At 33.8% G+C, this 18002-nt stretch overlaps 3 protein-coding genes across 3 annotated transcripts; 2 read left to right on the plus strand and 1 right to left on the minus strand.

Annotated features, from left to right (window-relative positions):
- The first annotated feature begins 4970 nt into the window (after positions 1-4970).
- Positions 4971-5810, plus strand: LOC129892938 (probable protein phosphatase 2C 55). The gene has a single exon (XM_055968445.1). It carries the CDS (start codon positions 4971-4973, stop codon positions 5808-5810), a length of 840 nt encoding a protein of 279 aa, XP_055824420.1.
- A 4380-nt stretch (positions 5811-10190) lies between these two features.
- LOC129891324 (receptor-like protein EIX1) lies at positions 10191-13483 on the minus strand. Its single transcript, XM_055966635.1, has one exon. It carries the CDS (start codon positions 13421-13423, stop codon positions 10346-10348), a length of 3078 nt encoding a protein of 1025 aa, XP_055822610.1. The 5' UTR covers positions 13424-13483; the 3' UTR covers positions 10191-10345.
- Positions 13484-16550: 3067 nt separating this feature from the next.
- On the plus strand, positions 16551-17390 carry LOC129892939 (probable protein phosphatase 2C 55). The gene has a single exon (XM_055968447.1). The coding sequence runs from the start codon at positions 16551-16553 to the stop codon at positions 17388-17390; it is 840 nt and encodes a 279-aa protein (XP_055824422.1).
- The last annotated feature ends 612 nt before the right edge of the window (positions 17391-18002 follow it).

Here is an 18002-nt window from a genome sequence, read left to right on the forward strand (position 1 = left end):
GGATTAAAGCATTTATGTCTCTAGTAACTAGTTCAATTATGAATGAAAAAGTTATTTCTTTATTTTTATAACTGACAGTAAATCATTTTGCATCTATTTTTGAAAAATGATATATTGTATTAATGAAAGGGGTTCCAAATATAATCGAAGGATGCATTTGGTCTTTTACTAATAAAAAGAAATAAGGAATGCTAATTTTATTTTGGCAAATATAAGTATTAGATAATTTGTATTTTATATCTAAAGTATGTCCAGATGCAGATTTAACCGCATGAGTAGTTTTTTCAAAATATCTTGAAGGAATTAATCCTTCTTGAATGCAGCTAACATCTGCTCCACTATCAATCATGGGAGTGTTAGTAATGGTGAATTCATTATTAATAAGAATGGTACATTTAATATACCAACGATGAGCAGTTACTATCTGAAACATTCCTAAGAATGAATTTTGTTTAGGTGAAGGGTCTTCATTATCACCTTCACTTAGATCTAAATCAATGATTTTTTCCATCCCTTTATTAATGGAAGAGGTGTCTGTCTCATTAGCCTCTAGTTGAGAGATCCTATAATCATGAATCATCTGATTCTGTTTAAGAGATTTAATTTCTTTTTAAGCTTTTCAACTTTAAATTTTAAATCATCCAGAGAAGTATCTCTTACTGACTACTGTGGTATTAGTCTTTGTATCAAGACAAGCCAAAACTTTTGTTAGGGAGTATGGTTTAGAATCAATATCAATTTTTGATTTAAATTTATTAGACTGGGAGCTGGTTGCAGAAGTCATATTAATGATTTTGCTTCTAGTTTCTTCATCAGAAATTTATTTCAATAGTTCAATTACATTATCAAATGTAATAGTATGCATATTCAAATATTAAAATTGAGACTATAGTTTATAAAACTCATCAATTTTGCAATAACAATTATTACCTGTGCAATTAACACCCTATTTAGGAGAAACTTCATTCTCATTATCAGAAAAATCAATGAGTGCAACTTTACTTTCAGATTCTTCAGTACTTGATTCGGACTCAGGGTTGGGGTATGGGGTGGGGTAAGAAAAAAAATGTAATTTGAAATTGGATGAGAGTTTTGAAAAATATTTTTATTGATTTTTGAAGGAAAATCATTTTCCTTAAATTTGAGGAAAATAAGTTTGAAAAATATTTTTCAAGACATTTAAGTCAATCATTCATACCAAACACACCCTTATGTTTAACCATTATAGATTATGCAAAAGCTGAGTACTTTTAGAAGATAAAGAAAATTAATATTAGAGGTAAGACCGATACCACATCGGATCGGGACAACTAGACTTCTGGGATCTTGATATGGCTTGGGCATTTATCGTCCTTCCTTTGAACTAGATTTTGGGTTAAGCTAAGCATAAGGTTCATTTAATATTATTAAAATAATTTTTAATATTCTAATAAATTTTGGTATTTGTCCACCAAAATCATTGTAACTAAGGTCCAAGTACTTCAAATACTGCAACTTAACCAGTGGTGAACTAATATTACCTGTCAAAGATGTGTCAAAGTTACCACGAAGATTCAGGACGAGTATATGGCCAGTTGTGTTACTGCATTTCACACCCCTCCAAGAACAACATTCCTCATTTTCCATGAATAAAGCATATTATGTTCGTCAATGAGACCTCGTTTGAACTCGAGAAGAGCTTCCTTCTCCTTTGTTATGCACAAAATTTTTGCATGATCCCCTCTTAACATTGATCCAGAAACTAAGCTTTGATGCAGGATCAATATTGATAGACAAATCAGAAGCAAATGAATTGATTTGTAGTGTTGTTTGGTATCCATTTTTTTGTTTGTGGAAAAGATCATATGCAAGAGCCAAGAAGCAAATGAAGGCTTGAATAGTAGTTAATGGGAGTGTTCACTCCTTGATTGTGAAACAAAGTCAAAGTCTACCCATTTTTGCATCAACTGTGAAATGTATTTATTAAGCAATGTTCAATAATTGTATTCAACACTTCTTGTAGTCAAGTGGAACAAAGATAAAAAGGCAGTTTGGTGCACAAAGCATCCCGTGTTAGTAGGGTCTGGGAAAGGACCGCACCCAAGGAGTGTGATGTAGACAGTCTACCAAGCATTAATGATTGCTTTCACGAATTGAATCCATGATCTGTAGGTTATAGGGAAAAAGAACTTTATCGTTGCTTCAAGGCCAAATGGAATAAAAAAAAGTAATAAATAATGCTATATTATTTTTGAATTCCAAGAATTTTCCAAAGTCTTGCTTTGCCAACTCTAAAGTCAATAATACAGATAGATTTCCGAGTTGAACCTCTTGTGGGTGTGAAGTACACTGAAAAAAGAAAAGGTCACACAAAGGCAATTGAAGAAAAAACCAAAATGACAATAACAATCTTCATTAATGTGAAATACTGGAAATAGGAGAAACAATCAATATAAGAAATTAATTTTTAATCTTTAGTTGTTGAATTATTCTTTAGGCCCACTATAACAAGGAACTTGTTGAGAATCAACAAGTAATAAAATTCTTGAAGATAATAGGAAATTTATTTTTCCTTGATCTCTTTATTTCAAATTTTTCTGTAATATGAATTGAATACTAACGTGACATGGCATGTCAATTAAGAAAGAAAGAAGCTTTTGTGGTGTTTAGTATTTTATTTTGTTTTAGGAAAAGAGTAGAGTAATAGTTCAATGATTTTATGATTTTAAAAAAATAAAAGTAAGTTCAGTAAACAAATTTTCAAAATCCGTGTGACCAGGAAATTAACTCATAAATCATCCATTGCTTATGCGCGAAAGACAAACAACGACTCTGACCTTGAGATTTGGCCTGACCCCAACTTTCGACTCGAAACCCGATATTTGAACTGAAACCCGACCCCGACAACTGATCCGAGATTGGGACCTCACCCTGACTCCCAACCCATACCCCGATCCTGACTCCTGACCCAAGACCCGATTCGACTCCCGACTCGGAATCCGACTTTCGATTTGAGATCCGAACATGACATTTGAACCTTGACTTGGAATCCAACACTTAAATTGGGATTCGATCCCGACCTGGGACCGAATATCCAACCTAGGATTGACCTCGATACCCGAACGTAGACACAAGCAACCAATTCAGGATCTGATCTCGACACTTGAATTGATACCTGACTTTCCAACTAAGATCCGACCTCGACAATCAACAACCGATGCAGGACCCAACATTTGAATCGGGGCCCGATTCGACTCGACTTCTGACCCTAAATCTGATTTTCAAATTGAGATTCGACTCCAACTTTCAAATTGGGACCCGATCACACCCGCTTGAAATTTGATTTTCAAACTTGGATTTCAAATATTTTTTTAAAATGGGAGAGGGGCTGGGGACTGGTTTGGGAGTAAGGGGTTAAAAAAAATGAAATTTTGTAAATTATTTTCAAAAACAAAATTTTAATTTTTTTTTGGAGGGGGAAGGCTGGTAGGGGGTTGGGTAGGGATGGAGTAAAACAATGAATTTTTTTTGGGAGGGGGGGAGGAGGGGGTTGGGGTAGGGTGGGGTAAAGAAAAGCAAAATTTCTAAAATTTGAAATATTTTTGAAAAACGAACTTTAATTTTTTTTTTGAGGGGGGGGGAGGGAGGGGGGGCGGGGAACTGATAGGAGGTTGGGGTAAGGGTGAGGAAAAAAATGAAAATTTTAAAATTAGATATTTTTCAAAAACAAACTTTTAAATCGTTTTTTTAGGAGCTGGGGAGGGGTAAAAAAAATAAAATTTTTAAAATTTGAAATATTTTTCAAAAACAAACTTTTAATTTATTTTTTAAGGGGGCTTGGTAGGGGGTGGGGTAGGTGTGGGATAAAAAAATTAAAATTTTTAAAATTTAAAATATTTTTTAAAAACAAACTTTTATTGTTTTCCGTGGGGGGAGAGGGGGTGGTAGGAGTGGGGTAAAAGAAACAGAAATTTTTAAAACTTGAAGGGGGGGTCGGGGGTAAAAATAATTTTTAAAAATTTTAACTTTTTGGATGGGGAGGGTTGGGGTATGGGGTGGGGTAAGAAAAAAAATGTAATTTGAAATTGGATGAGAGTTTTGAAAAATATTTTTATTGATTTTTGAAGGAAAATCATTTTCCTTAAATTTGAGGAAAATAAGTTTGAAAAATATTTTTCAAGACATTTAAGTCAATCATTCATACCAAACACACCCTTATGTTTAACCATTATAGATTATGCAAAAGCTGAGTACTTTTAGAAGATAAAGAAAATTAATATTAGAGGAAAGACCGATACCACATCGGATCGGGACAACTAGACTTCTGGGATCTTGATATGACTTGGGCATTTATCGTCCTTCCTTTGAACTAGATCTTGGGTTAAGCTAAGCATAAGGTTCATTTAATATTATTAAAATAATTTATAATATTCTAATATTTTAAAGTATTATTTACAGATATTATGGGGACTTTTACGACCATGAAAAGTGCATATATATATATATATATATATATAGTACTATTATTAATACGTATGAAAGATGAAAGAATAATAAATAAGATAATTACGGGGATATACTTTTAATAATATTAATGGGGGAAGATAAAAGAATAAAAAGAAAAAAAAATTAAGGTAACCAAGCAAATTTACACCTACATAACTATAGGTTGATATATTCCACATTCATGTTTAATGTATTAAAAATATTATTTAATAGAATATTATTTTTTCTTAAGAATAAAATGGTCAAATAAAGTTCCATAAATTGCAATTCCATATTTATAAGTTTCCAAAAACTTTTGTTTCCCAAACCTATTCTAACTAGGATTAATTAATTACTACGCTTATCTATTATAAAATAAGTTCCCTAAAATTGTTTTTCCCTAACCTATTCGAACTAGGATAACAACGTGTATATATTATTAGTAAACCTTCACGCACTAGTTTCATCACCTCATATTTCTTATTTTCCAAAGTTTTGCAACAAATATGGCTGATTGCATATTATCATCATTAGGTCATATTGATCATCAATATTCTTTCAAGAAAGTTGATGATGATTTTTTCAACATCAACAAATTACCATGCCTAAAAATGGTGGCTGCATCTCTATACATACCCAAAAATAACCCAAAGAAACCGTTAGGCGAAGATGCACACTTCATCTATGAATCATACCAAACTATTGGTGTCGCTGATGGCGTTGGTGGTTGGGCTAAAATGGGAATAGATGCTGGAATTTACGCGAGAAAGCTCATGAGAAATTCACTTATCGCTACAAATAACGAACCAAAGGGTCACGTGAACCCTAAAAGGGTTCTTCAAGAAGCTTACAAAAATACAAGTTTTGAAGGATCGTCTACGGCTTGTATTATAACTTTAGACAAGGAAAAAAATACTGTGTATGCTGCTAATGTTGGTGATAGTGGATTTTTCCTAATCAGAAAGGGAAAAGTTATATACAAATCGCCGATACAACAAAGGGGATTTGGGTGTCCGTATCAATTGGGAAAGTGCAAGGATAATCCTAGTGTTGCTCATGAGATGGAATTAATCGTCGAGAAAGATGATATTTTGATCGTTGGGACGGATGGGATGCTTGATAATATGAATGAAAGTGAGATTGAGAAAATTGTTCGAAAAGGGATTGATCGAAAGTTAAAAGCAGAGGAGTTGGTTAGAAAAATTGGAAAGGCTGCATTGTATAACTCATTTAATAGATTTGCAGATACACCATATGCAAGAGCAGCTAAGAGGGAAGGCCTTAGTCAAACACACAAAGGAGGAAAAATTGATGACATTACTGTTATTGTAGCTTATATCAATTAAGGTGAACATTTTGTATAACAAGTATGAAGCACAAAATGTTATGTGCAAACTTTTGCTGTAAATTGAAATGTTATATTGGAGTTATATTACATAGTATTATGGAACTACTTTGCTAATTGTTACCCATTTCATAATGTTTTACAAAATTTATTTCATGCACATAAAATGCGATGATATTGTTGTCTTTTTATTTTATTTCATAAATAGAGTATTGTTCGGGTCAATATTTGCGTAAAGAAAACTTCCACACGAATATTAGCTAACCAAAAAATAGGAATCAAATTTAGTACTTCCTCCCTTTTATTTATATGTCGTAGTTTGACTGATCATGAAATTTAAAGAATTAAAATAGATTTTCAACTTATACGCAAATTGCAATTACCCTCGTTTCTTTAGTTATAGAAAAATTTACCCCTCCGTTTTGACTACCGCGCCCCTTAAGATATATATAAATTTAGTTGCGATTTTGGTGAATTTAATGTTGGTTTATATATATATACACATATTTAGTAGCGGTTTAGGTGACTTTAATTAGTTGGGTAATAGAAGTATGAGTAGCTAAAATCTTTAGTTTTAGGGATGTGGCGTTGACGTGAAGGGACAATTGTTATGCTTATTAAGATTTTTCATTATTAAGTTATTTACTTTTTTTCTTGGTCCTAATTATTCTTTTGTTATGTTAATGTTGTGTAATTTGTTCCATCTCCAACTGATTTAGCCATGTTATATTTGTATTTTGATGATTTAACAAACTATGAAACCTGGTAAAGGGACCTGGTCCCATGATTAACGCCTGTCAAGGGCAAGAAAGTGGAGTACATGTGTAAAGATGCAAAGGTTGTTGAGGTTGGTGGGCACTGCAATAGAGGTGCATATTCTCGTTTTGTGTATCGACAAACCATGAGACCTGATAGACGGACCTGGTCGCATGAACACAGAATGTCAATGACATAATGGATACCAGCTGTAAAAGTTGTCACTGCCTGATGTGCAGAGGACAGCAGACCTGCTCTGCCAATCAGAATGCACGAGGTTGTTTTTGTCCATACGTTAATACCCATCCTTGAACAAGAAACAACCAAGTTTTTGCACATCAAGAATATACAAGCAAAAACCATTATTCTCTCAAGGAAGAACAACTTCCTTAAGGCAGCAAGGGACCTAATCGAGCTACTTTTGAAGAATAGTTTCTAGGTTGTTGCTTTGTTGTAATGTTGAGTCTAGTGAGCTAAATATTGTAAGATCAGTTCCTATATTTAACAGAATAGTGATCTCCTTTCCTTGTATCAGTTTTGCTTCGAGTCCATAGCTATAGTTAGCTTTGAAAGGTGTGTTTGAAGTCTATGTCAACTAGAGGTAGTTGGTATAGTGGGCAGTAGATTTATTGCTTAGTTTCCGAGTCATGGCTAGAGTTAGCTTGATCGGAGTATTCAAAGTCTACGTCAACTAGAGTTAGTTGGGGTAGTGGAAAATAGTTGTAATGCTTAGGCTCAAAGTCTTGTAATAGAAGTATTTACAAGCCAAGGGGTGGAGAGGGGTAGTGTCTAGTTACACTAGGTTGTAATAGACTACTTTGCTCTTGCATAGTGAAATTGGTTGTGAAATCCTGTTGGACAGGTCGTGGTTTTTCCTCCCTTGAGCAAGGAGCCTTTCCACATAAATATTGTGTGCCATTTTATCTTTTGCACCTAACTTGAGCATTCTGTAAACTGATTGTGTCAAAGGACCTGGTCCCCTGACTCGTGTGGTGGACGCATATATTTCATCAAGCCAATTCTAAATTCATATCTCGTTTGTGTTGTAATGATTCTTCTTTTTCAGCTGAATATAGTTGGTTATTCAATTTTAGCACAAGCATAACTAGCATAGACCTCTCTTATAATCAATTCATCGGTCAAATTGATGATCGCTTTGATGTATCTGGTACATCTTAATCTTGATAATAGAGACTTAGAGATCTGAATGGAAGTGTCGTTGAAGGAATAGGTCAATTGAAGATGTTGGAGTCTCTTGACTTGTCAAGAAACTAGTTTTCTGGCATGATCCATCAGGCCTTGCTAACTTGACTTTTCTTATTGTGTTGGACTTGTCAAACAACCACTTATCAGAGATAATTCCATCAAGCACTCAACTTCGATATATCATCCTATAGAGGCAATGCTCAACTCTGCGGTCATCCTCTTCAAGTGCCAATTAATTGGCCATAAGTAAAGACATCATAAGGAATAGCAGAATGAGTCTCTCTAAGTGTTTTTCGAACTCTTTCTGCAAATAAAGAAGGAAGGCCATCTATAAACTTAGTCTTCCAATGAATATTATTACTTTCAGGTAAGTCCATTACGCGACTTAAAAAGGTGTCTTTATACCATCTAAATTCACCTAAATATCTACGACGGAGTCCATTTAGAAGTGTTCGACGAGTCTCATTTTGATTGATAAATCTACCATTAAAATGTTCTAATATGGTTAGAACCAGAGTATAGACAACATCTTTCAACTTTAAATTTTAAATCATCCAGGAAAATATCTCTTACTGTGGTATTAGTCTTTGTATCAAGATGAGCCAAAATTTCTGTTAGGGAGTATGGTTTTGAATCATTATCAATTTTTAATTTAAATTTATTAGACTGAGAGCTGGTTACAGAAGCCATATTAATGATTTTGCTCCTAGTTTCTTTATCAGAATTTTATAAACTAGCAGTTTTAATAGTGTAAAGTATTGCCCCTTTTTCTTTTCCTTTAACGGGGACTTACACCATCACTGCTTGCTAGGCTGGACTAATATAGTAGTGCCGGAATCGACTGTACCACCATCTCAGAACCAAGGCAAGGTACGCTCTTTATCTTTTATCTTTTATCTTTTAATTCTTAATCTTCTTCATAGCCGTGACTATGTCCGGCTAAAATTATCATATCTATGCCGGATATCTAAATTGTATATTTTATGTAATATAAAAGATTCAGACTCAACCAACTTCTAACTAGAATTTATCATAGTTCCATGACTTGATTCTGAGATGGTGGTACAGTCGATTCCGGCACTACTATATTAGTCCAGCTTAGCAAGCAGTGATGGTGTAAGTCCGCTTGAAGTTTGATATAACCTTCAATAATGATGATGATGATGATGATAATAATGATAATAATGATAATAATAATAATCTTCATTGAATTATCCGGCAAGTGGAAACATCTTCCTTTCATTACTGTAGGTAGTTATTGTGCAGAAATTGCTTCATCTTCCTTCCATTACTGTAGGCAATTATTGTGCAAAACATTTTAAAATTATTATTTATAATATCATCCTTTTTTATTTCTAACTATAATTTATTTGGTGTTTTGAGCTTCTACCATTAAAATGTTATACTAAAGGGCACTCCTCGTATTCTTTGTTATACATTATAAAAGTATGTAATAAAGAGTCAAACCATTTTATCATGTATCCTTTTTTTTTTCTTTCTACTAAAATTTTCATTTTCCATATAAAGACTTATAATTGATCCTATCGCTTGGGATGTTTGGCTCATGACAGGTATATTTATCTTTTTGTTATACAAATAATATTTTTGTTTACTGCTACTTATTATAGGTGTATGGATTCCGGAATACTAATATAATATTTTTGATACAATTATGACGATAATATGAAACATATCTTCCAAGGCTTATGCTTTAGTTGAGACTTCTTTATTTTACTACTCATTTATTCAATATTATATTAATAATAATTTGTTTATCTTTAACAAAATATTGTTTTGCTTCTTTTACTTGACATTCTTCTATAAGCAAGTCGTATGAAGATTGCTAGATATAATTTGTACCAACTTTGTTTCATAACTCTAATATCAAAATACAATTGCATTGGAGTTTCATATAAATTTTAACATTTCTCAGATCTTAGTATGCATTTGTCGGAAAATTTGGATGCTATCTCCCATTCATAAAAATTCCCGTAAAGTTAATATATTTTTAGTTTCGAAATTTTATTTTAGATATCCATTTCAAACTTATTTATTTAAATATACGATGTTGGAATTAAATCTAATCAAATCCAAAACTATATATCTTTTGTGGATTTAGTTTCAAATCTAACCCTATTGATTTTGGGTTTTTATGATATTTAATGCTTATTCTATGAACACAATGTAAAAGTAGAACAATGGAGATACCATATCAATATCTTGAGACTATTCTAGGCTTCGAAATTAATGTAAAGTGAATATATATAATACCAAGACTATTTCAAATTGCAGAACAATACCCATTTATATTATATTTGGATCTATTCCATAACTAAATTTAATTGTTCAAGTTTGCATGTATCAATATTTTGTTCAACAATCAAGTCATTTGATATTTACTGATTATTCATCATTTTAAGTTTGTAATTTTCCAATTTACATTTTAATTGTTCATTACATATATTATAATATTATATATATGCATTCGGTACTCATCGAAAGGGTTCCACATGCATGCACGTGTCCAAAAACTAGTTCATGAATATATACGTATAGCATTAATCAGACCTTTAGCTAAAGATGAAGCCACTTAAAATAGGCATTCCTCCCAGAAATATTGAAGAACAAAGATCCTAACACTCCCCAAAATGAAACAATGAACCCCAACGCCATCGATATATAAAACTCTTTAGATGGAAAGTCGTCATCATCATCATTTTCTTGAAAAGTACTTTCATAACCAACATGAGGTTTTGGAGGAGCAATTGAAGGACACTCTGGAAGAGGAGGGCCACATAGCTGAATATTCCCACCATACGTTGAGGAATCAAAGCCTTGTAATTGAGTGCTCGATGGTATTCTCCCTGACAAGTTGTTGTTTGACAAATCCAACACGCTAAGAAATGTCAAGTTAGCGAGCCCTATTGGGATCTTCCCTGAGAGATGATTCCCGGACAAGTCAAGAGACTCCAACATCTTCATTAAACCAATTCCTTCAATGATATTTCCTGTCAAATTGTTTCTTGATAGATTCAATGACAGCAATGCATTCATTCTGCTAAAATCATTAGGGATGTCACCGACTAATTCGTTGCTAGAAAGATCGATGGTTTTCACAAGCCACAAAATGTTACGGTACTCTGACTCCTTGTTTTTCCATTGGATAAATGCATTGCCATGGTACAACGTACCTACACGAGGGGTATAAGGATCGAAGTCATAGCTCACACTTGTACCATCTTGCAAAAGTTGCATTGTGGTGAAATTGCTGAAGCATTTTGGAATTCTTCCTGATAAATGGTTGCCAGAAAGGTCCAGTATCTGAATAGATTGAAGCTGACATATACTTGGAGGAATGCTCCCAGAGAATTCGTTGAATCGAAGGCTCAGAATCCCCAAATAACCTAACTTAGTCCCTACCCACTCTGGGATTTTTCCACTCAATGCATTTCTTCCCAAGTCTAAGACTTCCAAACCTTGGCACTTCTTCAAAGAGGTAGGAAACTGTCCACTTAAATTGTTGTTACGCACGTATAGAAAACTCAAGGATGTTGAAGAACACAAAGAGTACGGAATGCTTCCAGATATGCGGTTATTGGCTACGTTAAGGACCATTGGAACAGACATGAGAGTCCAACAATCAGGAATCTCTCCGGACAAGAGATTATCGGACAAGTCAAGGATTACAGCTGAACGAATTTTACATATGGAGTTAAGTGATCCAGAAATCTGATTGTTGTCAATACGCAATTCACTAACCAAATGAGGAAATCTTGGTAAGGGCCCTGAAAAATTGTTATAACTGAAATCTATGACAATGGGACCAACAATATTGGCTGATAAATCTTGTATGTTTCCGCTGATTTGGTTGTAAGAGAGATTCAAGTATGTTAACATAGGAGGCAACTTTGAGAACCAACTAGGCATTGTGTCTGAGATACTATTAAGAGAGAGATCCAGAATTGAGTAGCCATTTTGAGTTTGAAGCCATTTTGGAAAATGAAGCCCAAGATTACAAGACGAAAGGCTGATAATTTGTAGTTGAAAACATGGAATCCAATCAACACTAACATTCCAAGTCAAGGAGTTGGAAGACAAGTTTAAGCTTTTCAAGTTGCAAAGGTTGGAAAGATGGGATTCAGAGATTGCACCTTCTAACAAATTATAAGGAGCATCAAAACTTTCAAGGTCGAAAAGTTTCCCTAAACTTTCCGGTAAGCCTTTCAGTCTATTGAAAGAGACGTCCAAGATTTTCAGCTTGGAAAGTTTCTCCAAACTTTCCGGTAAGCCTTGCAATCTATTGAAAGACACATCTAAGATTTTAAGCTCGGAAAGTTGACCTAAACCTTGTGGTATCATTCCATGAAAGTGATTGGACCTTAGGTGCAACTCTCTCAATGATGGAAAGAATGCCAAGTCTGGTAATGACCCTGTCATTTGGTTATTAGACAAATCAAGATATTCAAGACTGGACATATGTCTAAAACTTTCATGGAAAATGCCATTCAACAAATTGTTTTGTAGCATCAATTCCCTCAAGGATGAAAATCTAGTAAGATTAATCAATGAACCAGTGAGTGAATTTCCATCGAAGGACAAAAATTCAACCGATTGATTACTCCCTGATAAGATATCAAGCAGCTCAGAAAATGGTTGACTTAATAAGTTATTTGAATCTGCATCAATAGAGCGTAAAAGACTTAAATTTTCAAAAGACCTTGGTATCCCACCTTGAATACCACTTCCAAATAGCTTAAGATGCTCCAAAGATTTCAAGTACCCAAAGCCACTAGACATTTGGCCTAAGTCGTTGCCCGAAAGTGCTAGGCTAGTAAGACTAGTGAAGTTAAATAACCATCTATTTATTGCAGCGGACGAATATCCATTATAGGAGATGTCAAGGATGGAAAGATGAGAGGAGGAAATATTGGCTGATACAAGTGATGAAGGAATGATTACAGGGAGTTGACAGGAAGATAAATGCAATTCCCTCAATCTAGGAAGCTTAATTATCTCTTGTAACCAGTTTTTCGCTTGTACATTGGAAAAATGTAGATCTAAGTACTCCAAATACACTAGATTAGAAATCCACTCAAGGCTCATCACTACTAAAGAATTTTGACCAAGATCAAGAACTTTTAAGTGTGTTAGGTTTTGGAGCTGAGGAGGAATTAGACCAGTGAAAGGATTGTAACTATACGAGAGATTTAGGTACTCTAGTCTTTTGAAGTCACCGATAAATTTTGGTATTTGTCCACCAAAATCATTGTAACTAAGGTCCAAGTACTTCAAATACTGCAACTTAACCAGTGGTGAACTAATATTACCTGTCAAAGATGTGTCAAAGTTACCACGAAGATTCAGGACGAGTATATGGCCAGTTGTGTTACTGCATTTCACACCCCTCCAAGAACAACATTCCTCATTTTTCCATGAATAAAGCATATTATGTTCGTCAATGAGACCTCGTTTGAACTCGAGAAGAGCTTCCTTCTCCTTTGTTATGCACAAAATTTTTGCATGATCCCCTCTTAACATTGATCCAGAAACTAAGCTTTGATGCAGGATCAATATTGATAGACAAATCAGAAGCAAATGAATTGATTTGTAGTGTTGTTTGGTATCCATTTTTTTGTTTGTGGAAAAGATCATATGCAAGAGCCAAGAAGCAAATGAAGGCTTGAATAGTAGTTAATGGGAGTGTTCACTCCTTGATTGTGAAACAAAGTCAAAGTCTACCCATTTTTGCATCAACTGTGAAATGTATTTATTAAGCAATGTTCAATAATTGTATTCAACACTTCTTGTAGTCAAGTGGAACAAAGATAAAAAGGCAGTTTGGTGCACAAAGCATCCCGTGTTAGTAGGGTCTGGGAAAGGACCGCACCCAAGGAGTGTGATGTAGACAGTCTACCAAGCATTAATGATTGCTTTCACGAATTGAATCCATGATCTGTAGGTTATAGGGAAAAAGAACTTTATCGTTGCTTCAAGGCCAAATGGAATAAAAAAAAGTAATAAATAATGCTATATTATTTTTGAATTCCAAGAATTTTCCAAAGTCTTGCTTTGCCAACTCTAAAGTCAATAATACAGATAGATTTCCGAGTTGAACCTCTTGTGGGTGTGAAGTACACTGAAAAAAGAAAAGGTCACACAAAGGCAATTGAAGAAAAAACCAAAATGACAATAACAATCTTCATTAATGTGAAATACTGGAAATAGGAGAAACAATCAATATAAGAAATTAATTTTTAATCTTTAGTTGTTGAATTATTCTTTAGGCCCACTATAACAAGGAACTTGTTGAGAATCAACAAGTAATAAAATTCTTGAAGATAATAGGAAATTTATTTTTCCTTGATCTCTTTATTTCAAATTTTTCTGTAATATGAATTGAATACTAACGTGACATGGCATGTCAATTAAGAAAGAAAGAAGCTTTTGTGGTGTTTAGTATTTTATTTTGTTTTAGGAAAAGAGTAGAGTAATAGTTCAATGATTTTATGATTTTAAAAAAATAAAAGTAAGTTCAGTAAACAAATTTTCAAAATCCGGGTGACCAGGAAATTAACTCATAAATCATCCATTGCTTATGCGCGAAAGACAAACAACGACTCTGACCTTGAGATTTGGCCTGACCCCAACTTTCGACTCGAAACCCGATATTTGAACTGAAACCCGACCCCGACAACTGATCCGAGATTGGGACCTCACCCTGACTCCCAACCCATACCCCGATCCTGACTCCTGACCCAAGACCCGATTCGACTCCCGACTCGGAATCCGACTTTCGATTTGAGATCCGAACATGACATTTGAACCTTGACTTGGAATCCAACACTTAAATTGGGATTCGATCCCGACCTGGGACCGAATATCCAACCTAGGATTGACCTCGATACCCGAACGTAGACACAAGCAACCAATTCAGGATCTGATCTCGACACTTGAATTGATACCTGACTTTCCAACTAAGATCCGACCTCGACAATCAACAACCGATGCAGGACCCAACATTTGAATCGGGGCCCGATTCGACTCGACTTCTGACCCTAAATCTGATTTTCAAATTGAGATTCGACTCCAACTTTCAAATTGGGACCCGATCACACCCGCTTGAAATTTGATTTTCAAACTTGGATTTCAAATATTTTTTTAAAATGGGAGAGGGGCTGGGGACTGGTTTGGGAGTAAGGGGTTAAAAAAAATGAAATTTTGTAAATTATTTTCAAAAACAAAATTTTAATTTTTTTTTGGAGGGGGAAGGCTGGTAGGGGGTTGGGTAGGGATGGAGTAAAACAATGAATTTTTTTTGGGAGGGGGGGAGGAGGGGGTTGGGGTAGGGTGGGGTAAAGAAAAGCAAAATTTCTAAAATTTGAAATATTTTTGAAAAACGAACTTTAATTTTTTTTTTGAGGGGGGGGGGGAGGGAGGGGGGGCGGGGAACTGATAGGAGGTTGGGGTAAGGGTGAGGAAAAAAATGAAAATTTTAAAATTAGATATTTTTCAAAAACAAACTTTTAAATCATTTTTTTAGGAGCTGGGGAGGGGTAAAAAAAATAAAATTTTTAAAATTTGAAATATTTTTCAAAAACAAACTTTTAATTTATTTTTTAAGGGGGCTTGGTAGGGGGTGGGGTAGGTGTGGGATAAAAAAATTAAAATTTTTAAAATTTAAAATATTTTTTAAAAACAAACTTTTATTGTTTTCCGTGGGGGGAGAGGGGGTGGTAGGAGTGGGGTAAAAGAAACAGAAATTTTTAAAACTTGAAGGGGGGGTCGGGGGTAAAAATAATTTTTAAAAATTTTAACTTTTTGGATGGGGAGGGTTGGGGTATGGGGTGGGGTAAGAAAAAAATGTAATTTGAAATTGGATGAGAGTTTTGAAAAATATTTTTATTGATTTTTGAAGGAAAATCATTTTCCTTAAATTTGAGGAAAATAAGTTTGAAAAATATTTTTCAAGACATTTAAGTCAATCATTCATACCAAACACACCCTTATGTTTAACCATTATAGATTATGCAAAAGCTGAGTACTTTTAGAAGATAAAGAAAATTAATATTAGAGGAAAGATCGATACCACATCGGATCGGGACAACTAGACTTCTGGGATCTTGATATGACTTGGGCATTTATCGTCCTTCCTTTGAACTAGATCTTGGGTTAAGCTAAGCATAAGGTTCATTTAATATTATTAAAATAATTTTTAATATTCTAATATTTTAAAGTATTATTTACAGATATTATGGGGACTTTTACGACCATGAAAAGTGCATATATATATATATATATATATATAGTACTATTATTAATACGTATGAAAGATGAAAGAATAATAAATAAGATAATTACGGGGATATACTTTTAATAATATTAATGGGGGAAGATAAAAGAATAAAAAGAAAAAAAAATTAAGGTAACCAAGCAAATTTACACCTACATAACTATAGGTTGATATATTCCACATTCATGTTTAATGTATTAAAAATATTATTTAATAGAATATTATTTTTTCTTAAGAATAAAATGGTCAAATAAAGTTCCATAAATTGCAATTCCATATTTATAAGTTTCCAAAAACTTTTGTTTCCCAAACCTATTCTAACTAGGATTAATTAATTACTACGCTTATCTATTATAAAATAAGTTCCCTAAAATTGTTTTTCCCTAACCTATTCGAACTAGGATAACAACGTGTATATATTATTAGTAAACCTTCACGCACTAGTTTCATCACCTCATATTTCTTATTTTCCAAAGTTTTGCAACAAATATGGCTGATTGCATATTATCATCATTAGGTCATATTGATCATCAATATTCTTTCAAGAAAGTTGATGATGATTTTTTCAACATCAACAAATTACCATGCCTAAAAATGGTGGCTGCATCTCTATACATACCCAAAAATAACCCAAAGAAACCGTTAGGCGAAGATGCACACTTCATCTATGAATCATACCAAACTATTGGTGTCGCTGATGGCGTTGGTGGTTGGGCTAAAATGGGAATAGATGCTGGAATTTACGCGAGAAAGCTCATGAGAAATTCACTTATCGCTACAAATAACGAACCAAAGGGTCACGTGAACCCTAAAAGGGTTCTTCAAGAAGCTTACAAAAATACAAGTTTTGAAGGATCGTCTACGGCTTGTATTATAACTTTAGACAAGGAAAAAAATACTGTGTATGCTGCTAATGTTGGTGATAGTGGATTTTTCCTAATCAGAAAGGGAAAAGTTATATACAAATCGCCGATACAACAAAGGGGATTTGGGTGTCCGTATCAATTGGGAAAGTGCAAGGATAATTCTAGTGTTGCTCATGAGATGGAATTAATCGTCGAGAAAGATGATATTTTGATCGTTGGGACGGATGGGATGCTTGATAATATGAATGAAAGTGAGATTGAGAAAATTGTTCGAAAAGGGATTGATCGAAAGTTAAAAGCAGAGGAGTTGGTTAGAAAAATTGGAAAGGCTGCATTGTATAACTCATTTAATAGATTTGCAGATACACCATATGCAAGAGCAGCTAAGAGGGAAGGCCTTAGTCAAACACACAAAGGAGGAAAAATTGATGACATTACTGTTATTGTAGCTTATATCAATTAAGGTGAACATTTTGTATAACAAGTATGAAGCACAAAATGTTATGTGCAAACTTTTGCTGTAAATTGAAATGTTATATTGGAGTTATATTACATAGTATTATGGAACTACTTTGCTAATTGTTACCCATTTCATAATGTTTTACAAAATTTATTTCAGGCACATAAAATGCGATGATATTGTTGTCTTTTTATTTTATTTCATAAATAGAGTATTGTTCGGGTCAATATTTGCGTAAAGAAAACTTCCACACGAATATTAGCTAACCAAAAAATAGGAATCAAATTTAGTACTTCCTCCCTTTTATTTATATGTCGTAGTTTGACTGATCATGAAATTTAAAGAATTAAAATAGATTTTCAACTTATACGCAAATTGCAATTACCCTTGTTTCTTTAGTTATAGAAAAATTTACCCCTCCGTTTTGACTACCGCGCCCCTTAAGATATATATAAATTTAGTTGCGATTTTGGTGAATTTAATGTTGGTTTATATATATATACACATATTTAGTAGCGGTTTAGGTGAATTTAATTAGTTGGGTAATAGAAGTATGAGTAGCTAAAATCTTTAGTTTTAGGGATGTGGCGTTGACGTGAAGGGACAATTGTTATG

This window comes from Solanum dulcamara, chromosome 6 (genome assembly GCF_947179165.1).
Source record: "Solanum dulcamara chromosome 6, daSolDulc1.2, whole genome shotgun sequence".
Classification (NCBI taxonomy): domain Eukaryota; kingdom Viridiplantae; phylum Streptophyta; class Magnoliopsida; order Solanales; family Solanaceae; genus Solanum; species Solanum dulcamara.